This window comes from Lathamus discolor, chromosome 6, assembly GCF_037157495.1.
Source record: "Lathamus discolor isolate bLatDis1 chromosome 6, bLatDis1.hap1, whole genome shotgun sequence".
In the NCBI taxonomy this organism is placed as follows: Eukaryota; Metazoa; Chordata; class Aves; order Psittaciformes; family Psittacidae; genus Lathamus; species Lathamus discolor.
Genome location: NC_088889.1, coordinates 81,298,869 through 81,324,883, shown reverse-complemented (window position 1 = coordinate 81,324,883; position 26,015 = coordinate 81,298,869). Strand labels below are relative to the sequence as shown.

The 26,015-nt window shown below is 38.2% G+C and overlaps 1 protein-coding gene across 2 annotated transcripts; it reads right to left on the bottom strand.

Annotated features, from left to right (window-relative positions):
* Positions 1–1,809: 1,809 nt before the first annotated feature.
* On the bottom strand, positions 1,810–25,733 carry LOC136016626 (eukaryotic peptide chain release factor GTP-binding subunit ERF3A). 2 transcript variants are annotated; one of them, XM_065684146.1, is made up of 15 exons: positions 25,282–25,733; positions 15,672–15,719; positions 15,257–15,298; positions 14,278–14,505; positions 13,167–13,200; positions 11,639–11,716; positions 10,223–10,403; positions 9,695–9,849; positions 8,417–8,557; positions 7,573–7,666; positions 7,164–7,244; positions 5,339–5,512; positions 4,821–4,910; positions 4,248–4,416; positions 1,810–3,574 (listed from the first exon to the last, which is right to left on the bottom strand). In XM_065684146.1, the coding sequence occupies exons 1-15, from the start codon at positions 25,580–25,582 to the stop codon at positions 3,522–3,524; spliced, it is 1,869 nt and encodes a 622-aa protein (XP_065540218.1). In that variant the 5' UTR covers positions 25,583–25,733; the 3' UTR covers positions 1,810–3,521. The 2 variants fall into 2 exon arrangements, with proteins under 2 accessions (XP_065540218.1, XP_065540219.1); XM_065684147.1 differs by lacking the exon at positions 25,282–25,733 and adding an exon at positions 25,070–25,091.
* Between the last annotated feature and the right edge of the window lie 282 nt (positions 25,734–26,015).

Genomic DNA, 26,015 nt, shown 5'->3' with positions numbered 1-26,015 from the left:
GGGCTTTTTCTGCCACTGATAAAAATTTGTAGAGAGGCATAAAATTCATGACCAGCAAACATCCCAGTGGATAAACCTCTTTACAGCAGCCATTTTTCTTACAACACTATTACACCATCACCAATAGGTTGTTGCTCAAGCTTACAATTTACTACCAGAGGAATTATCTCAGGAAACCGGTGACATGTTTGTGTTCTGGTTCCCTATTGTCTGCAAAGATGACCAAGGGAACAGGAATAGTTTCAGGTAGGTAGTTGATGGAATGTTAGTCAATTGGTGTACCCATTCCTCCACTTAACGTGCTTCACTTCTTGTAAGTTGCACAAACAAGTCATTATTTTCCTGTTGCAGAATAATTAGTACTGCTGCACATTCAGATTCATTTTGGTTTACATTTAATTATTGTTACATATACCAAGGCTTTCAGTTCAAGGACATACAAGGTCTTAATTTATAGAATTTTAATTTATGCTTTTGTAATTTACATCATGGCTATGCACTTCAGCCACATCTACACTACAAACTTTGGCCAACAATCAGGGAAACCAGATGTGATCCTCACCAGTACCACACTGCACACAGACTGCCAGAAATGCCATTATACTGGGGGGAACAAAAAACCCAAATCCATCCTTCCTGCAGAAACACACACACAGTTTTGCTGGTTTGAGTTACATCCACACTAGGACCTAGGAATACTCTGCCAGTATCACAGGGCAGCACAGTTACATAGGCTTTTAGGGTTCCTGCAGCTTCAATCCAACAGCGATTTCCATTTTTCCCCTCTCCTTCCTTTCAGCTGTAGTGGTCACACAGCTCCTTTATTTATTTATTTTTTCATCTTCAAAGCGGTACACCACACATTTTCACAAAAGGAAGTATTCAAAAATGGTAATTTAAAAAAAAAAGTTTATTACATCAGTGAATCAGCAAATAGTATTTATTTCAAACAAAGCCACATTATCTTTTTTTTCCTTTCATCTAGATTTAGCTGTACTCAACAGTAGTACAAATGGGACTATAAAATGTAGAATGAAGATGAAATGAAAAAGTTGAGATGTAAACTGAGGACTATTCAAATATCATGTACTTTCAGCTCTTCTACTCAAACTGCAGCCAATTTGTGTAATTTATGCCTTACATTTTCATTTGTCATAGAATGCAAATATTTTATACCCAAGTAAGAACCTCCTACAGGTTAGCAATATCTTCAATTGTATACTGCAGATTCTGTTAATGAACTCAAAATAACGTAGCCTCCCTTTACAGACACGGTGGCACTAACTGGATTTATGGAAATGGTAATTAAATGTACTAGATGGGATGAGTAATGGAAATGCTCAGACTTTCTATCTAACTGGTATTTCAATCCACCACGTAATTTTTCAGTTTAATAATAAATACTCAGTCCAGCCTCACAATAATGAACCTTTAGAATCCCTCATTAAGTTTGCCCAAAAGTGGAAAAAATTCTACTAGAGCATCAGGTAGTCTTAAGATGCATTTCAATGCTTAAAAAAAAAATAAAATAAAAATTTAAAAGGTGTAACAATTTAGGAATCTAACACTAAATATTCTCCAGAAATGGTCTTTGCAACTTTCAAATCCATGAGCTTACTCCAAGGAAGCAGGTATGTGGAAATCTTAAATCAATCCAGAATATGAACAAGACAGTGAGTTTCCTTGGCATTTAATTTCTTCACTAGTTTAAGATCCAAGGAACTGTGGGGTTTGTTCACTTGGTAGGAAAAAAAAAAAATAAAATTACTTTTAAACTCTGATTTATCAAAAAAAATAAAAGCCCAGAGATTTGCAGACATAATAAAATTTATTTAAATTCCATGCATTACGGTAGCTACAAGTGTAGTCATATGAAACTGAAGGACAATAACTTCTTCTGTCCATACAATGTAGCTGTAAGTGAAATGAATGGGAGTTCCACAGTTACAAAGAAACAAACAAAACAAAACAAAAAAAAACCCCAAAAGGTAAATTGGGTTCAGTTTTATCTGTGAATTCAGAGACAGTCACTAGACTGTAAACTTTTGCAGGAGGAGATGGGCTTGCCACAATTGTACAACTGAAAGTGTTTAGTTTGAGACATCCTGAAGAATCTCTGAAGATACCTTTAAATACGTACTACTAATACTCTGGGAAATGAAAAAAAAAAAACAACAAACCAACAAACACCCAAACCCCAAAAGATCCATTAGCCTTCATTCTAATTGTTAGAATCAGCAACTGTAGACAGTCCACATTCAAAGTGCAGCTAAATAGGATTTTATTATGCAGCTCCTTCAAGTTGCACTGAGTAAGCTTTATTTTGAACCAGTTTTGTTTTAATTTCTCAAGAAAAACTTCACTGGTCCTCAGAAGCTTACATTGCTTTTTGATATGCAAAAATTTACAGACTGTGCTTGATTCTGACCCTCCCATATTTCAGTATGTGCAAACTCTTAGGGATTTAAATAGTCTTTCTCCCTCTCAGTTCAGACTGATCTTTAAAACAGAAAGGATTATCCAGCCCTCTAAATTAAAGCCAGGGTGAACTGAGTAATTTATAACTGGCACTTTTTAATTGGCCCAGTTCTCCCACAAAATGAAGCTCTTATAAATACTAATAGGCACTATTGCCACAGATTCTTTTATTTTTGCAAGTTTCACTGATTTACCGGTTGTTAGCATTTCTGCAGTTAGGAATCTAATAATGCTGACTTTTTGTAAAGACAGTACATAGTTCTAACCTTCAAAATTGACTTAACTGTCTAGTAATGATGTTAAGTCAACCTAAATTTACTGAAGATATTAACAAACGTAAAGCTGATGAAGGTGCCACATTTGCATGAATAGTTTCAAGTTTAAGAATGCGTTCAACAAAGGGATGGGGCAAACCTAATTCTTTTAATACAAACTTGGCTGAGTGCCCAATTGCCTCATTTAAAACTGTGTGTGTGGGGAGGCTCAGGAGTTTAGAAAAGTCCAAGTAACCAAAGATCTAGGTTACTGGGAGGTTAAAAAGCTAATGCAACTGTGTTACATCCAGATAAAAAACACTATTCAAAAGCAATTCAAATACCGAAAAAGATTTCAAATTGAACAGTTTATTAACATGGTAGTCATCTTTGTAACATGTGCACACACACTCGCACACTCTGAATGATCTGCCTGGAAAAAGAGGTTTTAATATATATGCTGGGGGAAATTAAACATTAAAAATCCTTTAGATTTTTGTAATTATAGGCAATTATGTCCACATCACTTACAAAGCTATTGCCGAATCTTTCCAAGGAAGCAGAATTTGGGAGAAAAAAAAAATTCTTTTTTGGGAAAATTCAACAGTGGCATAGCAGAGCTCTCAATATGAGAAAGCTGACATAATGTGGACCTTTGCTGTGAAATTTGTCTTTGCAAAATATGGGGGGAAGTTTATCAATGGGCAGAAAATAAGAAGGCGGTGTGAAGTAGGCTTTTGCAGAGTCGATTTTCCTCACAGTATTGTGCGGGGTCATTGAGAAAAATGCTTAGTCCTTCTCTGGAACCAGTTTCAGAACTTTTCCAATTGCAATGGTCTTACCTAAACCAAGGAGACAAACACTAGAGTTACATATATTGTGAAAAGAATGTAAAAGTCTCTAAGAACATGAAAACTTTCCTCAAACATACAGGCTCTTGAGTGTATTAGAAATAATACAGAGAATAGATTGTTGTACTGTAGACTGAAAGCACCAGTGTATTTTATAAGGGAAATAAAATCTTCAAAATAGTAAACCTGCTACTCTCACAGCAAAGAATAAAATGTGGATTGTGGAAAGCCTGCTCTGTATTCATCCAAGGGGAAGGCAAGGCACAATCATTCTAGCAGATCTGTGTACTGCTTTTAAAGGATTTATTTTAAATGTGCCCCACAAGTGTACAAGGTTTGCCAGGTTAAAGCCCAACATATAACCCCCCTTATCTTTCCTAACTTTAAATAGAGAAATTATGATATTCATATTGCAGGTGGACATTCCAGGATGCACTAGCAATACTGGCAATTTTTTTTTTTGTTTCACAATGCACATTTCTGTACATTATTCCTCTACAATAAACCACCCTTTGTTACTAGCAAGAACTCTGCACAGTGACAACTATTTGCTTAGATTTACTTTTCCACTGCATACCAGCATTTTAATACTTCATTGCCTTGCATGATTTCCTATTTCACATAATGATTTCTGCAGCAGCTAGTAGCTGTCAATCAGTCTTACCCTCATCCCTTAAGGTAAAGCGACCCATCTGAGGGAAATCTTTGAATGTCTCAAGGCAGATAGTTCCTGCTGTCCTTAAACGGGCAATACATACTTGATCTTGTTTCACAAAACGGGGCCGTGTCTTACTTTTTTCTCCTGTTTTTTTGTCTACCAAGCAGATTAAGGCCTGTATAAGAGAAAAACAAATAAAACCCCCAGAACTAAAATGAGGGTTATTTTTTCATTTGTGAACAAAACTGAAGTGGTTTAAGGAAGAAAATACTTATAAATAAGTATTTATTGAATCTTAATCCTGAATCCTAAAATTCTACAAGGTTTTCTGGAGAAGATAAAAATACCACTTCTAACATTTACTGCATAAGGGAGTCAGTCATGACCTTTTGCACTCTTCAGAAGGCTTATGCTAACAGTTGCAGCCATTTCTGGTTGTGTTACAGTACTGAGCAAAGATTCTATTCAAGGCTCAGGTTTTGTTGCATTAGTTGCTCTACAGCTGTATAACATAACATAACTCCTCACCCCAGCAAGGGGATTGTCTATATTAACATCACAACTTGAAAGGACACTTACTGTTATCTCAACTTCTTCAATACAGGTGTGGATGTGCAGCACAGCATTGTAACCTGGGCAGATAATGGATTTGTGCTCAATTATCACTATCTGTAAAACAATTAAAAGTGCATTTTTCCTCAATTATAGAAGAGAATAACCAAACACAGAACTATATTAAAATGCACAGCTGAACACACACACAATTTTTTTTTAAAGAAACTGAATTTATGAGTAAGTTGTTTACAATATGAAAGCATAAAACTGAAGAGTTAGCATGACAAGATCTTGCTTTCACAGTTACAGGTATCTAAAACTTCATTGACAAGTTCCATTCAAAACAAATGATACTTCAGAACCTCAAATTCAAGATGTCAGACTGTCAGGTATATGTTACTGGCAATTTAGAGGTATGATAGTGAATAAGAAGTCTGTACTGAAACTTCAAACTATTGAAGTTTTGTTTTGTGTTTCACCAAATCTAAACATTTTAATGCATTTTACCCATCTATACCACAACTGAACGTTAGTTATTCTACCTGGGCATCAAACGTGCGTCCAGAATGACACAGATTGTTGAGATCACAGAGAATAAATCCTGGAAGGATCTCTTCCTCTTCAATTCCTTTCAGTCTGATCTTTAGATTTTCACCTGGGGCTACTGAATCAGTTTCTACATCATCAGAAAGGATTCCAAGAACTTCCACGTTGTGCTTAAACAAAGCAAAAGAATATTTTTCTATTGTGAATATTTTTAGTCTGGTACAAAATCATTTAATCACAAGAGGATTTCAATGACATTACTGTTTAAATTCATTATATTTGGATATGTGAGCATCAGAACGCTTAAAATATGTGAATTAAGAGTTACAAATATTTAAAATAGTATATTTAATAAAATAATATAATTCTATGGTATATATTCAATGGAAAGCAAATTTCAAAAACATCCACTATTTCTCAAAGTGAAATGAGTTTAAAACTTGTAAAGAGATGGGAGATACAACGATACATATTATCCAAGAAGAACAGAAGAGCCACGTTGTTGGGTAGACTTATTACAAGCAAAATGTAACAGTCTGAATATTAACATAATCCAGGAAATCCCTGAATACCAAAATTCTATAAAGTTTCCCGGAGAAGATAAAAACACCAGATGTATATTAATGACTGCTCTCCAAGCAAATACCAAAATGTATTTCCTCACATTCCTCTCAGTTGTAACCTTTCTTCTGATAGTTCTAGTTATCAATGGAAATTAAATATTGGAACGGCAGATAAGCTAAAGAGGAGGTCTATTGTTCTGACTACCTGAAGTTTTAGTTTAATTCTCACTAGCTGCCAAAGTAATGAGAAAGAAGTGCGTCATCAAAAGCACTAGCTATTTACTGAGAATTTTGTAACTGTTCAGTTACAGCCATTTACAGTTTGTACATTTCTCCTAATCAACCCAAAATCACATGGATGTCAGATATTGTCAAGAAGTTTTTTAAAATGCCATTGTCTGTAAAATTACCTTAAAAACTGAAAAAACAGAATCTCAAACTAAGCTTAGTTTCAACTGTCAGCAGCTCTTGAGTAACATGGAAGTCAGTCTGATCAGCGTATTTGGATTAGGAAATACCAACTTTCAACAAGCTGTAGCTTTATCATACATTTGAGCATTGAGATATTTTCTAGCAAACTGCCCCAGCCTACAGAACTAGAAAAGTGTTTCAGCTTAAATTGAGATGACATGGATAGGGAAGAACAACATTCCTAAACCCTTTTTATAAGAAACCAATGGAAGCAAATGCCACCATTAGCTGAGCACACTACTCTTATCCACTGCCTTTCCCCTGGGTTTTCACAACTATGGTTTCACATCCTTTATTTTTACATTTTCACATTCTTCAGGGCAGCACAATGATTCCAAACAGTGATCTTGTATTATAGAACAGCCACCTACCTGCACAACCAACCTATACTTGACTAAAGCAAACTTTAGGTCTTTCATTGGAACACTGTGTACCTGATGCATAAATTTTTTTCCTATTTTCCTTTGGAAAATAACCCCAGAAGGAAAAGGTTTTGTGGCCAAAAATGCAAAGCACAAATGCAAAGTAAACCACAGTTCAAATAAAATACAATGATTTGTAGCCCAGAAGTTGAGTCTACTAAGGAGAGACAAGCTGCATTCTGAATGCTAAGGAACTACACACACTCTGCCCTGGAAACATCACCCATGTAAAACACAAAAGCTTAGTTGTGTTAAACTGAGCAACAGAAAGTGTTCTGATTTCAAGTAATAAATATATTTAAGAGTAAAGCTCTTTTTTTTTTTTTAGGATAGTAACATTTTTTAATATCTAAATCTAACCATACCTTGTTTGGCATCATCACAAGCTGTTGCCCTTTGCAAATAGAGCCCGACTCCAGCTTCCCGAGGACCACAGTACCCATATCCTTAAAAAAAAAGTTACATAAAAATTGAAAACCTTTTCCTAAAGAGTATGCTCTATTTATGATGTAACTTTATGTATGATTACTTAACCCTATGAAATTATTTAGCACTGCTATACTTAATGGTTTGGTAACTGTTCTCATGAAAGATTACAGATTTGAGAAGTCTCATATAATGCCAAAAACTTACTTCCCCATCCTGCCTCTATGCTATAGCTGGAAATGTAGATATACCAAGAAAAAAAAGATACCCTCTAAAAATACACTAAATATTACATATACTCCCTTCTGAAAACAGCCCATTTATACTTGCAATCCCATTAATTTATACCTTATATTTATCCACAATTGGCAGCCTTATTGGTCCATCAACTGAACGGTTGAAGTTTGGCAAGTTATCCAGGTATGGAATAAATGGTAGTCCACTAAAAGAGCAGAAGGCATTTGTTTCAATTTCGTCAGCACCCTTCTATTGCAAAGTTACACAGAATGGATAAATGCAGTCCAAAAAAGGGAATAATTTTTCTTCTCATTAATAAGAACGGCGCCATCTAAGAGACACTTAAATCTATCCTAACATGCCATCATTAGTGTCCGCTTTACACTGGCTGACAGGTTAGTACTCGGGTAATACATGTAGTTTTTAAGTTACATTACAGGCATATTTTACACAAATTTATTATTCCTTTAAGAATCTTGCTAGATATGCAATATGGTTTAGAAATACAAAACCATAAGCTAGGTCCAGACATGATTTTCATTAATATCTGCCATGAACAATATTGGAAAACATGACACCTAGGGAAGGACACAGCTTGTCACTAGTTATAATACAGCTTCAAGCAAACTTCACATGAAACAATTACTCATTTTAGCAACATGTCAACTGCAGCATCACTGCAAAATTCAAAGGCTAGTATGGCACTCAAATGCACAAAGCCAAATAATACTGTTTATACTATCACAGACTCTGCTAACTTTAAACCTTTGCAGTTAGAAACTGCTTTTATCTGGCTCATTGCACAGCTGTGTTCTTGTTGCTCCAACTGTACTTCCTCAAGCACTTTAGAACACAGCTACAATATATCATGCTATACTCCTTCCTAGCTGCAAGGTAGCATTTACTTTTATTGAAATACAGCAAATATCCAAGTTGTTCAATTTAAGATACATACATGTACCAAGGACAGAATTCTGACTGTTCTTTAAGGTTCGCTCCAGTCAGTCCTGAGCAGGGCATGAAATGAATATCCTTTTTGGGATTGAAGCCAACTTTCTTCAAAAATGGCACCAGTTTCTCTTTACATTCCTCATATCTATTAAAAATGACAAGCAGATCTAGATAAGTTTCAATTATTTCAGCATGACATAATACTATGCTTTAAAGAAAAAACAAACCCCACAGTAATTTCATCAATTATTATGTGAGCAGCAAGCAAACCTAATAACCTTAGTGGCCTATTGGCATCTTCTCCCCGGTTTTGCAGCACCACTTGGTATTGTCTGTTCTCCCTCACTCGTCTGCTCCACAATGCATCATCAGTTTTTTCCATATACCTCAATTACAGGGCTAGGTAAGCAGCAGCATATGCTGAGATCCAGGCCCAGCTAGCAAGACAGACCAAGCAGACAACTAGTGAGGTCATGCTGCAGGCTTTCACTTTAGTGGTAGCTTAATTTCCTCCAATCTTCTATATAGTTTCATATGATTTAATAATAGTTACTTCTGCTTCCCCTCAGTCAGTTTTGGCTGAATTCACTGATGCCAGAAGGCTGGGGCAGGAACAAGACAGCGCAAGTGGGCATGCCTCATACCCTTTAATAATGTTTGAGCATTAAGGCAGAAAAGAGTAACTTAATCCTTTTTATTAGTTATTTAAATATTATATATTACTTCTAGTTATTTTTACCTGTCCTGTATCATCACAAAATTCTCTCCCTCCCCCCTTCTCAGACTGTAACCACAAACCACTTTAAATATATGACTTGCTTACTTAATTCAGCTTATCATAAAAGAACAAGGCCAAATAATTCAGGGTGGATATATCAGGTGAACAGGATACTGCTGTTCTCACCAAATCTAAGCTAGGAGTTTAGCAGAAATGTGGCCAAGCAACCAAGAATCTGGCAAACTAAACTACTGAAAATAGTCACTTCCTTTTTGGCTCAGTTATAGTTTCCAAGTCAACTATTGAACTCTTAGAATGCTTGGATTTGTTAAGACACGGCTGCATGAAGCCAAACAGGTGAAAGTGAACGTTTTAAAGTAAGTAGTGTAGAACTTCAAGCTGATTTAAGAGGCACTGTGCTTCTGGTTTTCCTGCAATTTTGATAACCTCTGTCCTTAGTCCACCAGTCTACCATTCTTCCGGCAAAAATAAGATGCAAAAAATTACTTAGGACTTACTTCTGTATCTTTTGGTAAAGATTTGTTTTTTTTATATTAAACTCACCTTTCATTACTCCAGTTTACAGTTGGATCATCCATTTTATTAATAAGAACTATTAAATGCTTTACACCTGCTGTTTTTGCTAACATGGCATGTTCTCTTGTTTGTCCACCTTTCTCAAATCCAGTTTCAAACTCTCCTTTTCTTGCAGAAATAACCTATTAAAAACACACTTTTTAATAAGAGTTCTACAATTGTCTCAATGAAATGATCAGCAATGGATAATCCTGCCTTATTTAAGCATTACTTTGGGTAGTTAACACTAGTAAAAGTTTTCCAAATGCATTGACTGGTATATCCTCAATATTACCCATTAGTTTCTGCATTGATATATATATATAAAGCCACATGACACCTGTGGACAGTTCTATGAAGCTGTGAAGTTACTCCAAAATCCACTCAACCTGGTAGACTTCAGAGTTGAAAATTCTGCCTACTGTAACCAACCATAACAGTAAACTTAAAAAAAATAATAATCAAAAGCTTAATTCCACAGTATATCTAACAGAAAAGAATCTGGTTTAGCCTTACCAACACAGCAAGATCAGCTTGCGAAGCCCCACCAATCATATTTGGAACAAAGCTCTTATGTCCAGGAGCATCTAGAATAGTGAAGTGTTTCTTCTCAGTTTCAAAATAGGCACGACCCACTTCTACTGTTTTACCTTTGTCTCGTTCTTCTTGGTTTGTGTCTAAGGCCCATGAGAGGTACCTAAAAAAGACAAAAATCCCCACAAACATTGCATTTTTGTACTATTTTTTATTAAATTTATGTATGACTATTTGTTCATCGTAAAATGTCTTTTTTTTTTCCGCTCAACTGTTTTAACCACCTCATCATTACTAAACTTAAGCACTTCCAAGACCAACAGTGACTTTTTATTCAGTGTTTTGTGTATATATAGTGAGCTGTAGTGCCCAGTGCCAACTCCCTTCACATGCAAGACCTTTAATAAAGACACAGAGGCATGTCATACTTTCTGTTGTATATCAAGACATAGTTAAAGACTAAAAATAGCATTCAAGGAGGCACTTCTTGCAACTCATCCTCTAAATGAGGAGGGGGAGAGGAAATCTGCTTTTCCAGCTGTCCAGGTTTTTGATGGAAGGACCTGAAATATTTATTACCATTGTCATCTCCCAACAGGGGGATGATGTTTGTCATCCTTCCTATCCCCCACCACACATAATACAATTAATGGGTGAGCATTGCCCTGAACTGAATGCTCAATTGCTGCTCTACCCCCCTACAAAGGTCTTTAGCTGCTTCTTTTCCAGAGCCCTATGAACCTGCTTTCTTCCACCACAGCCAAAAATGGAAAGCTTTTGAAAGGAAGATCAATTTTCCAGGAGTTGTTTGAAAGAGAAAAAAAGGCTGCTGTATGTGCTGTATACACACACACAAAACCAAAACCCAAAAGACAGTAACAAAATCCAAACCAAACAAGAGGCCCACAAAAAATCCAAACATGACAGCAGCATCATCTTGCCTGGAGGAACCGTAAGAACTGCAGACCCTATCTTTATTCATAGAAAAATAAGGTGACAGCCAAAACTATTCACTCGCTCTCTCCTCATGTCTGCCAAACTGACAGCTTTAATCCTTGTCCCTTAGGTATCTCTGTGCTTTTTACAGGTTAAAGACATACAGATAGAATAACCCCAGGACTTTCCAAGGAAAGTGTCTGCTTGTATCCATTTTTACCAACTAAGTTTTCCAAAGCAATGGAGCAGCAAAACCTGTTCCAATGTGAATTACACTATTTCATACAGTTTTAGTTAAAGTAGTACTGGAGGAAAACAAGAGATTCCCCACATACACACTCAAAACTCATTCCAGCAAGAAGACAGTGCTGCAGGAACAGAGACTAAAAAAAAAAAATGGTTTCCCATTTTCATCCCAGTGTGAAGAGGAAAGTGCACTATTTACCTTTAGAAAGTTCTTACCATGTTTCTCTGTTTTTTTCTTTAGCTTCTCTTTCATATTTTTCAAGTGTTCTTTTGTCAACCATTCCTGTCAAATACCTACGAAGGGGAAGGGAGGAAGGTGCAATTTTATATAAAGTAGAATCACGGTTCCAAATAGTTAAATACTTGTACAATACCTACAGATTATTTTGAAATATGATGCAAGCAGCAGTGGAATTTTCTCTCCACAAAAACCACATCATTATCTGGTATGTAAAAATGACACCAGTACCACTTCAGCAAAAGTATGAGGAAAGTTTTTTTTTTTTACGCCCAATTGTAAAATGTTCTACAGAGACAAGTTTTTAAAAGGAACTATATCTGTTAAGTTCACTTCTGAGACTAATCCAGTATGTAAAAATTAAGTAAAAATTGTGACAGGAGAATTTTGCACAAATATTTTTGTTTTCATTCGCTTTAGATAAAACAATGAAACTGATATTTTAAGAGAGATCTTTCAGTTATGAAAAGCAGTTCAGTACTGTACAGTTTTATTATATTAAAACTTTTATATTTTTCCCTCAGTTATTTCTACTTGATCTTCTAATTACAGTAATCTACTTAGTTTAAGTATGGTAAGAGTAAATAATCAATAACAAAGTTGGTAGATGCTCCTAATTTCCTCCCACCCTTACAACAAAGGCATATTCCGCAAAAATGAAAGGCCACATAAAGCTTTAGGAGCATGACACATTGGTAGGAATGTTAAGAATAAGCATCTGCTTGTACAAGGATAATACTCAGACCCATCAGATACTAAATGCTAATTTGCTGTAGTATGAACTGCAAGGTCAAATGTAGTATGACAATTCCAAAATTCCAGTTTGGTCAAAACAAAACAAGATGAAAATACCAAGACAAAAACCTCCCAGTTTTGCTGAGAACATTATTTTAAAAACATAGCAATACTTTGCATCAGCAGGAGAGCATATATTCTTAGTGTACAGCTTTCCATTTCTTGGCTTTTTATAAACTGTTAGATCTAAGTGCATTTATTTACTTTTGTCTCAACAATATTACAGACTCTGGATACTGTTTCTAAAATAAAGATTAACTATTATAATTTCATATTTTGAAATCAAATTATGCCTGACAGCATTAGCAGCAGGGAATAAGGATATTCAGGGTTTTTTTTTTAAATCTTCACAAAAAAGGCAAAGTTTAACAAAGGGTATAAAGCAGTTTCACAGAGCATTTTAAAATAATGAACTAAAACAGAGTCATGTTCTAAGAAAGGGATTCAAGGTTTTTTTAATTTAATAATGTATGCCTTTGCACAGTTGTTTTCATTAAATAAGTGCAACTCCTATAGTTGTTAGATTAGATCTGCTGGAATTAAGAAATTCCAAGGACAATAACTAAGTTGACAAGAAGAGTAACATTTTATCATTAAAAAAAAATAATCCATGCTGATTAAAGCCATAAAGAAAATATTACTCATTTTACTTAATGTATTTTTAATTCACACGAAAGAACAGCAAATCCTAAAAACTTTAAGTTCCCTTACATTATTTGTCCTCCAATAGTTGACTTGCCAGCATCTAAAACAAAAAAACATTTAAACAAAATTAAGTCATTCGTAATTTAAAAGAAAATCCTAGGGGGAAAAAAAACCCAAATTATGAACAAGGTAATCTAATTTATTTAAAGGTATATTTTTTAATTGCAACCTAAGTTTTTTGAGTCATCTCTCAGCTTCCATTGTTTTCATAGTTATTCACTGTTCATTCAATTACACTGAATTTTGAAAAGTCCAATTTCATACACACAAACTTGGAATTATCCATAACAAAAGCAAAAAAAAAAAAAAAAAAAAGGAAAGAAACCCAACAAGCAGTGATCCAGCAAAAGTGTGAGTGAAGAGTGTGGGAAGCTCTTGCAAAATCCCTCTCTTTGCTTCCTTTCTCCCTTGTCCCTAACTTCTGTAGTGCATCAATACTGGGACATTACCTCTTCCCACTGCCTCTGTACTCTCTCTGACTCCGTTCTGAACTACCTGAGGACTAAGTTACAGTACTTTTAAGGTGATAAGAGACTACACAAAGATACAGAATTCAATGTAAAAGTCATGATTCAATAATTTTTCTGTATTTTTGACACCACTTCAGATTTTTCTGAAGTCTGTTGGAACTATTGAATTGGGACATTTTGCTATAAATGCTTATTTTAACTCTGAACTATGTTCATCTACTATGTTCAACTATTTTATATCTGTACAGTATTTAATATTTTAAATAATAATTTTGGAATTTAATCATTAACAAGAACCCTCTGAAAATATTTAAAACAAGGAGAAAAGGAGCACTGCTTTCTGATTTTATTCTTTGGATCATAATCACAGATATGTCACTTAAGCACTCAAGAGAGCATGTATTTGAGAAATGACGAACAAAGACACTGCTGTGACCCAGAGAACACAGGCACTCTATCCCTGAAAGAGCTCCTTTAAGATTTTTCGTTTTTCCAGAACAGCTTCATTAGAATGAATGTTCCTATTAACCTCAAGACATGGTGAAAATGTACATTCCTACAAAGAGCAAGATTAATTTCTAATCCTCAGAGTTCCAGGTAATACACAATACAAAGATCCAATTACTTCACATTCACTTAAAACTTACCTACGTGCCCAATGAATACTACATTTACGTGCTCCTTTTTAGGAGCACCTGGCGGTGCTACAACAGATTTCGGTTTTGGTATTTCCTCCTCCTCTTCCATCATTTCCTGAGCACTTTCTTCAGAAGGTCCTGCATCCCCTGCGGGACCACTTCCTAGCTCTGCTTCACTTGTTTCTTCTTTGTGGTCCCATGACTCTTCTGGGGACATTTCCGTCTCCCCATTTTCCACTAAAAATTAACCAGTTAGATTTACTGGAATAAATAATGAAATTAAAAGCACTGACTATACAGAAAAACCCCTGTCCCAAAGATGCAATCAAAAGATTTCAATGATCTGGTCTGTTAATGTCTTTCTATACAACAATGGGCAACTGCTGCTCATTTCTGAAAATAATATTACTGGAAGCTTTCAAACTAGCATGTGTGCTGACATCAGCAAACTATGATTCATAGGGATTAAGACACTTCTCTTTTAAAAAGGCAACAATTTTACAAGAGAAAAAAAAGAAATCTGAAGATCCCCTCATACTACCACAACTGGTCTGAATCCACAGACACATGCAACTGCATGGTTAGAAAGAAAAGAAGAGGAATAATGGTTTAAGTTCCCTCAAAAGCCATATAAATACAAGGAGGAAGGTACAATTTCCATGTCCTGATTGCTGTTAATTATCACTATAACATTTTTAAAATCGTTGTTTCGTATATAGCAATGGGACTACTTGTAATATAAAATTAATTTCAAGTAAAGCACTGATGCTTTTTCAGTGAAGTAATCCAACTGCACCTGTAAATGCACACTAGTATTCAGTCACCTCTTTTCTAATCTAAAGATAAAGGCACGATGAAAATTAGTAAGTACCAAAAATGCAAAGGCTCAATAAGGTATTCTTCGATTGTGTTTGCAATGCCTCAGCAAAAGCACTCTAGTAGTATTTTAGAGTACTATCAGAGTAAAATGGAACAATTCTCATCTTACCAACAGATTCTGAAATTTCCATGTTAACAGCAGCATTTGAACCTAGGGGGGAATAAAAGGCATCATTAAGGACACATATTTACCATGTATTTGGGCACATGCCAATGTTATTTAATATACAGATTCCATTTTTTAGATTCTGCTCATGCAGCTTTATGACCTTCAATAAACCACTTGGTCTTTATGTGCCTTGCTTGACTGGCTATCAAGCTGTAAATAGCCACAGATAACCACACTGCATTACAATAGTAGTGTGAGGATGAAGAGAACGAAGACTGGAAATGATTCATAGAGATTTAAAAAAAAAAAAAAAAAGAAAAAGAAAGAAAGAAAAAATAATATTCTTTGTAGTATTTTTTTGAAGTCATGTGTAATGGAGCTGTGCTGGGTACCATCAGAACACAAACCCAGTTACCTTCACAAGAGGCTGTCTGCTCCTCTGGAGAAGTCTCTACAGGTGCACCTACGGAGAAAAAGGTTTAACTTTTAAAATACCCTGATGTAACCAATTTCCACACTTTGGCACAAAAGACCATCTCCCAACTTAATTGCAAGAAGTGTATTTAAGAACACCACCACTCTCCCCAAAACCAGTTCTTAAATATAGCCTCCAAGCACAAATACTTCTAAAGAACACTGCCTGAAAGTTGTGAAAATAACATACCAGTTCTAAAAACAGTTTATTATTCCCCCCCCCCCCCCCGGGAAGGATACACTTAAAGCAAGTTTTAAAGGAAGTAGTATTTTTATACATAGTCTTTTACCTGCCCATCCTTTTTGGCCATGCTGGCTATTTTAAGTGTTAGTATCCAGCTAGTGTTTAAAAACCAGCTTCATTGTATCCAAAGAAACAATACACGTTTGGTATCAGGACTGCATGGAAAGGTTCTACCAGTTTCACCTTACGGACAATGCTACTACACCTCCACCTCACATCAGCATTGAGCAGAAAACAAACAACAGGGGCTGGGGTAGCCAAATATTGCTGTTTAACCCAAAGGAAGATCTGTTTTGAAACATTCAAAATCACACTGGTTATTAGTAAAGAACCAGGCTGGTTTCAAGGATAACTAAAAAATATTCAAAATCTTTAAAACTCTCACATACTACTGTAAATATCCTGGAGGAGAATGAAGATACTGGAAGAAAGGAGGTGGAAAAGGACAGATGGAAAAGAGGCAAAAAGCAAGGACAGAAGCAGTAGGAAGGTATTTCTATTACTGGTTGCCTCTCCCAGCCAAAGGTGTAATTGTTAATGGTTCGGATGGAAAAGAGGCAAAAAGCAAGGACAGAAGCCATAGGAAGGTATTTCTATTACTGGTTGGCTCTCCCAGCCAAAGGCGTAATTGTTAATGGTTCCCAACAGATGGCTCCCGCGGGACAAATAGGAATACAATACTGAGTGCACACACCAGATTAGTCTCATGACCAGCGATTCCATCATATCATAACACAGCACTACAGTGTACAAAAACATTATAACCTGAGCCCAAGCCCCACGGATGAACATCACCACAGGGAGCACATATGACAAGAACAGCATCACCTAGCGAACCATTCTGAGAACAAATGAGGCAACACTGTGACCTGTGATACTAAACAAATACAATGAATGCTAACAAAAAACTCGGTTTAACATGCTCCAGTCAGGTCTGTTGTTATCTCAGCCCTTCGTGTCCCATGTTGGCCACCAAAAAGGACTGTCATGGTTTAAATCCAGCTGGTAACTCAGCACCATGCAGCTGCTTGCTCTCCACTCCCCAGTGGGATGGGGAGGAGAATCAGAAGAATGGGAAACCCGTGGGTTGAGATAAGAACAGTTTAATAATTAACATTAAGGAAAATATAATAAAAATAATAGAAATAATACCAACAATAACAATACTAGTAATAACAGGGAATAACAAAAATAAAACCTGAACAATACAATTGCTCACCACCCACTGACAGATATCCAGCCTGTCCTAAGCAGTGATTCATTCCTTCTGGCTAACTTCCTCCCCAGCCCCAGTTTATATCCCGAGCATGACACGCTGGAGTATGGAATACCCCTTTGGCTAGTTTGGGTCAGCTGTTCTGTCTCTGCTCCCTCCCAACTTCCCATGCCCCTTCTCTCTGGCAGAGCATGAGACTTAAAAGTCCTTCACCAGGGCAAGCGTTACTGAGCAACAACTAAAACATCTGCGTGTTATCAGCATTATTCTCAGACTACAGCTAAAACACAGCACTGCATCAGCTATTAGAAAGAAAACTGACTCTATCACAGACGAAACCAGGACAATCTGTAACACATTTCAAGCTCAGCTTGATCCTCATCTGTGAAAATCGTTCCAATAGGAATCTGGTCAGATGAGTGGGATTCAAAATGTAGTTTGTATGAAATCAGGTTTTAAAAGTCAGAACATATCTTTAATGATCCCATATCTCAAAATAAGACTTCAAATTCTTGGATTTACACACGATAAACAGCAATTACATTTTACATTGCATCCTCCATACTCCATCTCTCCTCAATCTCTAAGTTAAGAACTGTTGTTGCAACCTTATTTGCTGTATTACACAAGGTGAGTGGATTATCTTTAGTCCTCTTGAACATCAGAGCCCTAGGAGATTTTTTGGAATATCTTTGTTGTCAACACCAAAGGGAAAAATGGATACACCTCATGCACCTATCTACTGGCACACCATCAGACAAGGGCATTATGTAATTCTGAGTCTTGTCTGAACAAGGTAAAAATAATTTTTGCCTTTATTTTGGTACAAAAATTAGACAACTTTAAAAACAGGGCAATTACTCTCTTTAAAATTTTGTGTTAAAACAGTGTAAGTCAAGAACTTCTCAGCGTTAACAATTCAGAATGCTTCCACAGACAAAGTAGAATATTGCTATATAATTACATGTATCTTAGAACAAAGTAAGATTTTTATACATAGAACAGGCAGAGCCAGCGAACTAGGAATCCATATTGAAAGAATGGCAGTTAAAATACAGTATTAAAGTCAAACTCAAGTGCTAAGCAGTAATGACAATTCCCACCTTTACCGCTGTATTTACTAGATCCCAGAATAAGCCAAGAGATGTCTCCACACAAGCAGAGACTGCTCAGGGGTTCATTGGTAACCGCTCAGAAGCAGTTACCTGAGCCACAATGCAAATGCCTTCATGGAACTGACGAGGGGCTGTCATTTGCCGCTATGCATGGCAGCACTCACAGCTCCCAGCCCCTCTGCTGCTGCACTGATAAGAACCAGTACTGGAACCTGACAACTGAGGTGGACTACGGGGGTTAATGAAACTCTCTGCACAACAGGGCAGAGAGAGAGATTAAATCAAAAAAAGAGAAGACGCAAATTCAGCTTGAAAGAAGCATCTTATCTATAAAACTTAAATGACCTGTATAGTGAATTTGTTGATGCCTGTATTGGAGGAGCAACAAGTTCCTTCACAGGAACTCTTGGAAGGCTGAAGAGTGAAGAAATACATGACACCCACCTCAGGATCCCCATCACCTTTACGTATGTGAGATTTGAATACCTGAGTTCAGTAATATTTGCACAATAGTCACATAGTCTCCACAGTTTTCATGAATTATACGACAGATGTTTCCCACCCCCACCCTTTCAAATGAAAGCTTGAATTAAAAAATAAAAAATACAAAAGTAAAAATAAAGGCCTGGGTCAAACACATGGAACATGAGAATCAGAATAAAAAACACCAAGAGATTCTTCATTTACAAAAAAAAAAAAAAAACACAAAAAATTACTTTAAGCACAGGTCCTAAAGCTAAATGAAGTATTTCATATTTAATATTTTAAAATATACAGAAAGAAAGGGTGTTCAGAAGTTCACTATAATAAAGGCAGATGTTTTCAAAGTTAACTTAAACCCAAAATTATTTTCTTCTTGTCTCTGCCCTGTTTCGCAGCCTGTGCCCCAGCTTCACCAGTGGACACAGGTGGATGCCGTTTCTGAAATGCACCAATGTAAGAGCAGTTTTAAGAGTTTCAACATAGCTTTGTAAAATTCACAAAAAAATTAGCCCTTGCTTGGTACTCATTGGATTTTACTACATGTTAGTTTAGTAAAAGACCCACCTTTTTCCTTCTCCAGTGAGGACACACCTTAAGTTTGTCTTATCTAAACCAGACATGCTTCTTCACAACTAAGTCTAAGAAAGCTTATGGGGATTTTCAGGGAATATACCCCTATTCCTTAAGGCCAAATATTTGTGTTCAGTTAATAAACTGATTTTTGAGATCGACAGTCAAGACATGAAGCTCTGCATGAGAACAGTTAAGGATTCCACTCTCAAAGATCTCTCATAACCCAGGAGAAATAGCAACTAACACAAACAAAACCCAACAAACCTAACCACCCCATAGATTTTCCAGCATAGATTTCAGGATCTTAACATTTACATGTAATTGTAAAATTTACACATAAATTCTCAAACAAATCTAGAGAATGCGTTTTCAGTATTGCATCACCCGTCCTAAACTAATTTTTGTACTGAAATTTAGCCATCATTTTCATACAGTCCTCTTCAAAACACAGTCGTAAATTTCACTGATTAAGTTTTGACTGCTTTATTTGTTCATAATAAAACCAAAAAACAATCTTTCTATCTTTGCTTCAAACAATCAGCTGCTTCTCTTGTTGTCATCACAAAACAGGAGAGAAATCCCCAAATTCCTAAAGTGGAATTGTAAAACCATATTGATAGCAGAACCCAAGAATTACCCCAAATCCTTTTTGTGTTAATTTTGATACAGCAATCAAGTTTTAAGGTAACATTGTGCTTTCAAATATATTAAATCAGTAGTCCAAACACACGGTCAGCAGACTGCATGCAGACTCCAGGACAGTTCAAGTCCACAGCCGGCTCCTGTGGTCCACCTTTTATTGGAGTCATACAAAGGCCACAAGAGTGATGAATTATTCTAACAGGAGCAACATAATCCTGGCTGCCTTCCTGGGGACAGTTCAGATGTAGACAAAGGACATCTGTGTAACACACTGGCACCTCGACTGCATCACACACGTATATTATATCTGATCATCCGACAAGTCAGTGCCAAGAATTACAGCCTTTCTCTGCACTGACTTTTAAAGGAGACTGTGTGCAGCTCACCTGCCTAGAGGAGCTGACACAGAACAACACTGCTCTAGACAGTCAAGTGATGACTTGAGATTTTTTTTATAAGAATAATTTATACCATATACTGGTATTCACAACACCAATTTGCTGTCACAGAAGCAGTTCATGTTTAGTTATGAAGTTTTAACAGTAGCATTACCAACACCCTACTTGTGAGGTAATGACCAGCATATGGCTATTCAAACATTCATATGAGTAAACCATGTGGCGTGATAGCTTCTGGAATGGTGGACTACTACTTTTAAACAAACAAGCCTTTCTTAGCAAGTTCACATGCAAAATGACGTCTCTTGAGGCCTGAACTGTTGCAGAGTCTTTAAATACAGTCTACAAAGGATGGTGACCAGTTTTGGGGAATGTGATGATACAGGTAATTCATCATCCTACTCTGCAAATTATAGGCTTCAGAACTGAGGCAGAAGATACTGAAACTCCTCCTTTAGATTCTGATGCCAGGGAAAGAAGGGGGATATGATGTGGATGTCCCAGGTAGCTACAAAGTCAAGAAAATGAGGGCAAGGAAAATCAGAAAGATAAATGCTTTATCCACTTACAGCATTTGAAGGCTGAGGATGTGCAGCTGCTTTAACGTAACTATTTTAAAAAGTGACTACTGCAGGCAGGTGAGAATATTTAGGGAGTGAAGCAATCCTAAAGGGCACCGAATCTTAAGCCAGACATTCGCTTGGCTCAAGACAGCAGGTGCAAATTGTCAAAACTGTAGTCATTAACTAATATGTTCAGAAATTTACTTGGTCAGGGAGCTAGTAAATGAAGCAGTAGCACTAGTACCACCAAAAGGATAAACACTATCTGTCTCTATACTAACTGCTTGTGTCACACACTTTTTGTTCTTTTTGTGCTAACAACACTTTGTTCTTACCACCACCACTGCATACTTCAAATCATTGAACAATTCAGACTAGAAGTTATCTAGTTCAGTCTCCTGCTCCAAAGTCAGCAGTGAATTACTTCTAAAAAGAAGACAATCCAAAATAAAATATGGTAAAGCCCATACAAGGAAGCTGTGATCAATTTTACCAAGAATCCCGTGAATATTCCAGAACTATAACAAAAATTGAACCACAAGAATGCAGGCTGACACTGCATTTTCAGAAATCCTTCACTCCTCTCATCCCTGAGATCCAACCAAAACTTCCACAGTAGAAATCTTATTAATCAGGCAGGGGCAGGAGGGAGCAGGTTTTAACTATTCCCTTACACTTCTCACCCATGCCTTGGTACAGAAACAAAAACCCATCCAAAAGCCACCACAAAAAGCCACCCAAATGTAATTACATTTTATATGCAATTGCAAAATTAATAATCCACAGAACAAAAATAAGTCATAGATGCTACAGAACAGTGAAGCTACAAGGTGCAGTTGTGACTAAGAATGTTTAGAGGCCCTAACACAATCTGCTATCATTCTGACTACCCCATCTTACCTTAATTGAGTTGGATTTGCTAGTCCAGCAACTATCAACAGTAAGCTTTCCTAGAAGCACAACTTGTTCATGACACACTCCACATGCTCACTGGAAGGGGCTGTGCTACAGCAATGTCTGCTGCAGACAGAAAATCAAGATGTCTCTATTTCACAGGACCAATAGAATCCAACAAGGAAAGTTTCACATAAATGGGTTTGACTTGGACACGATCTGATAAAAGCAAGTCCTTGCAGCTGTAACGTTTAGAGCATATTGGTTTTAATCTGTTCCTTAAGTTGAAGAATTTAAATAACATATGCTTCTTACATATAATCAAATGATAATTTAATTCCAAACTAATTCTATCACAAAGCTATCTGCAAGCAAGAATTATATTAGTGGTAAACATTGGTCAGGTATTCTCCCTAATAAACAATTTGCAATCATAAGAAAGTACACATAAAACAGAAGTTTCAAACTACTTGGAATGAAGGTCTTGGGACTTCCCTAGTTTTAGGAAGTTGACTTCTTGTTCCCTACCCGGCTTCTGTGAGCTTTATTTCAGTGGTCTAAACACAAGTGACAGGAATTTTATACCAATTACTAAAAACATGAAGTTTGCATAAAAGGGAACACTCTTACCCACTACAGCCAAACACTGGAAATCATTGCTGTGCAATTTTTCTATATGCCATGCTGGTACTACACATTTATCTCAACCTGCAACACCCTTTGAAATACTAAGGAATTAGGATTCAAACAAAACCTCACCTAGAGAAAGTTCCAAGAAGAAAAGTGTTACTAGAACTTTAAGCACCTTAAGTCCTCAAACTGACACCCAGCTTTTTAGGTCCTTCCTAAGAATCAAGCTTAGTTTAGATTCTTCTCAGTACAAACCAGAATTTGTACAGACAAAAAACAGAAATACTTTTTCCTCACAAGGTAATGAAGAATGAGTGTCACAGAACACCTAATTCCTTGTGGGAGCAAAAGCAAACTGGGTTGCTGAAAAGTAACCTATTCAGCACTACTGTCTAATCACATGTTGTTCTGACTTATTTCCAGAGCAAGCTCCACCGAGTTCTTCTGGCCAAGAAAAGAGTTGTCACGCTATACGAACATCTGCAAGGACAAAGCTGTCAATTACTTACTGTAACCAAGTACATCAGACCTGGAAAGGTAGATAACAAGTACAGTATTCCAGGCAAGAAAAAAATAATTCTTTTTTTTTTTTTATCTGCACATTTTTGTTTGCTTAATCTTAGGGACTTCCACCTAATTATAAAACCTCAAAATTCTAAACCTTGAAGAAGAAGCAGAAGCAAAGTGAATTCAAACCAGGTAGATTATACCAGTATGTAGAAAATGTGCTCAGCAACTAAGATAGAAAGAAAAGCTATCCTGATCATTCTAGATGATCAAGAAGCTTTCAGTAAAGTCTAGTTTCTGGAAAGACAAAGCTTATCATAGGCCTCAGAAGCAGAGAAAGAGTGGAGAAAAGGATATCATGAAGAAATAAATATAATGACCAGGTGAGGAAATGTAGTTTAAAGCCTAAATATATACATATATATGTAAAGCCTGAAGAGAAATCTTACACAAGTAGCCAGAGAGAAAAAAAATAAAGTTATTCTAGTAATATTCAAAACCCCAAGAAAGTTTTCAATCATAGTATTGATTACATAGTTATAAATCTCCCTTGGATTCAGGTTCCAATGGCCGAAAAACACATTAGAATGGATTTTTAAGATTATTTAAAGGTTCATCGCAGGTTCAGCCCAGCCTCAAGCTCTCTCCCTTTGCACCCGTGAACCTTAACATATACATCTGTTCTAAATGGAAGCCAGGAGTCTGCCTATGGCTTCTTGAAAGTATATTTTAACACACGTCCTGCCTGCATAACACACGAGTGATAATTTCTGATAAAAATCATAATCTAACATTCACTCTAACACAAAAAAAAGGTTAATATTCTGCTATGAAAATTTTAAAGCTTCATATAGGAAAGTTATAGATTTTAGCTGTTAACTCCTGATAACTTAGGTATTAGGGAGAGACTAATGAATATATTAAATCAGAATGCAATAAATAATAAGCCACAATCAACAGGAAACCATGACAAACATAATGTAACAAGTAGTTACTTTAGTGAAATTAAATTACTAGAATCAATACGTAAAATACTAGTTTGTTTTCTGTTGTACCAACAGGAACACAGAACACTATAGAGGCAAATAGAAAGCTGTTAAACTATCATACTCAACCAGGCCTCAAACACTTAGCTGCAGGCGTGACGTTAAAATATTACCCCAAAATTAACTTGCATGTCTGATGTTTGGAAGGACCTTCAGTTTGGAGCTGGAAATTAAAAAGTAGCTCTCCTTTAATTTCCCCTATGCAAAGCAAATCGAGTATAAACACTGGCTTCGTATACAAAGATCCTTTGAAATTATTTTAATTTAAATTTCAAGTTATTCAATTGAAGGGCCAGCTGGACAAACCTCCCTGACCTACTAATCCTTTATCAGCACTGTATTAGAAAAAAATCAGCCCCAAAACTACTTGCTGTAATCTTCAAATGACATCTAAGATACATCTGACCCACTGGTGGCTGAAGCAGTGCTGTTCTCCCCAGAAACACTAAATTTATCACCGCCAAAATCTTCAACAACTTCTCTAGCGCTTTACGAAGGAGAGAACTACATGGCTTCCCCTCGTCATGGGCGACCCTTTGCGAGCAAAGGTACCACAGAAACGTACGCAGGATCCGCGGACAGCCAGACCACACCAGTTCCTGCTGCTCCTAGAGCACAGTCCCGGTGCCACGGGGTGGCATCCCAGGGAACAGTCCGCAGAGCCCCCCCACCCGGGCCAGCTGTACCACAGCGGCCTGCAGACCCCCTCCCAAGGCCCCCCAGCTCTCAGGGCTGCATCAGACGCTGCAACCAGCCCTTCACTTATGCCCCACAGGCTCCTCTGCCCGGAGTTCGCTGCCTTAAGCCCCTTCCCCCAGACCCCTCTCCTGCAAAAAGCTCTCCTCGGCGGCTCCCCATCCGCACCTGCCCTCGCCCCTCACTGGCGAGACCCTCCTGCTGCCGTTAGCAGCCGGGGACCCAACCGCTGGGTCGGGCCTCTCTCCCACCCCCGGGCCGGTTCACCCTTCGGCCCCTCAAGCCCCACTCCAGCGCTGCCGCCCCGCCCGCACCCCGCCAGCCTGACCCACCCGGTGCCCGGGCCGCCGCCCGGCCCGGCTCCCCTGCCCGCCCGCCGGAGGCCCTCTGCGCCCTGCACCAGCCCCGCGTGGTTTTTCAACTCCTGCTCTGTGAGGCGCAGCCGCCCTCCGCCCGGGCCCCTTCGCAGCACGGCCCCTCGCCCTTCCAACATGGCCCCCATCCCTCCGCCCTCAGCGCCCACCCGTCCCGGCGCGGCAGCTACCGTGGGGCGGCGGCGGCGGCAGGCCAGGCGGGGGTGAGGGTGGCGGTAGGCCGGGGGCCGGGCCGCCCCTGAGGAAGGACGGCACGAACTCGGCGGCATGGACATTGGGCACGAAAGGCTTGGCGTTGACGTTCAGCTGCCGGCTGAAGGCCGCCCCGAGCAGCTCCTGCTGGGCCTCGGCCTCCACAGCCGGCGGGGCGGACCCCGGGCCAGCGCCGCTGCCCGGCTCGATGTCCGCCTGATCCCAGCAGTCGGGAGCCGAGTCGCTGCTGCTCCCGCTGCCGCTCCCGTTCGCCTCCATTTTGTGGCTACCCCACAAGCCTCTGCGGCCCCGAAGCGTCTCCCAGCGTTCGGGGCGAGGGGGAAGCCGGCGGCGGCACCGACTCAGCACTCGCTCCGGCGATTCCGCGTGTACTCCACCACCCCGACGCGAGCGCAGTGTGGCCTCCCGGGGCTCCCGTAGCACCCTCCCCTCAGCATCCCCGCCGCCATTTTGGTAGTTTTTAGCTCTCCGGGGCCTCCTCCCGCAGCACGGCTGAGGCTCTGCATTGAGAACTACGATACCCATCGTGCCTTGCGCGAGCACGCCTTATCCCACCTCCCCGGAAGAGACGGGAATTGTAGTTCCCTGCAGTTTCTGCGCACGGAAGAACTACAATTCCTGTCAGCCTTCGCGACCGCCTGTCGCTTCTGCCGCTTCCGCCTCCACTGTCGTGGCGGGGGAAGACGGGATA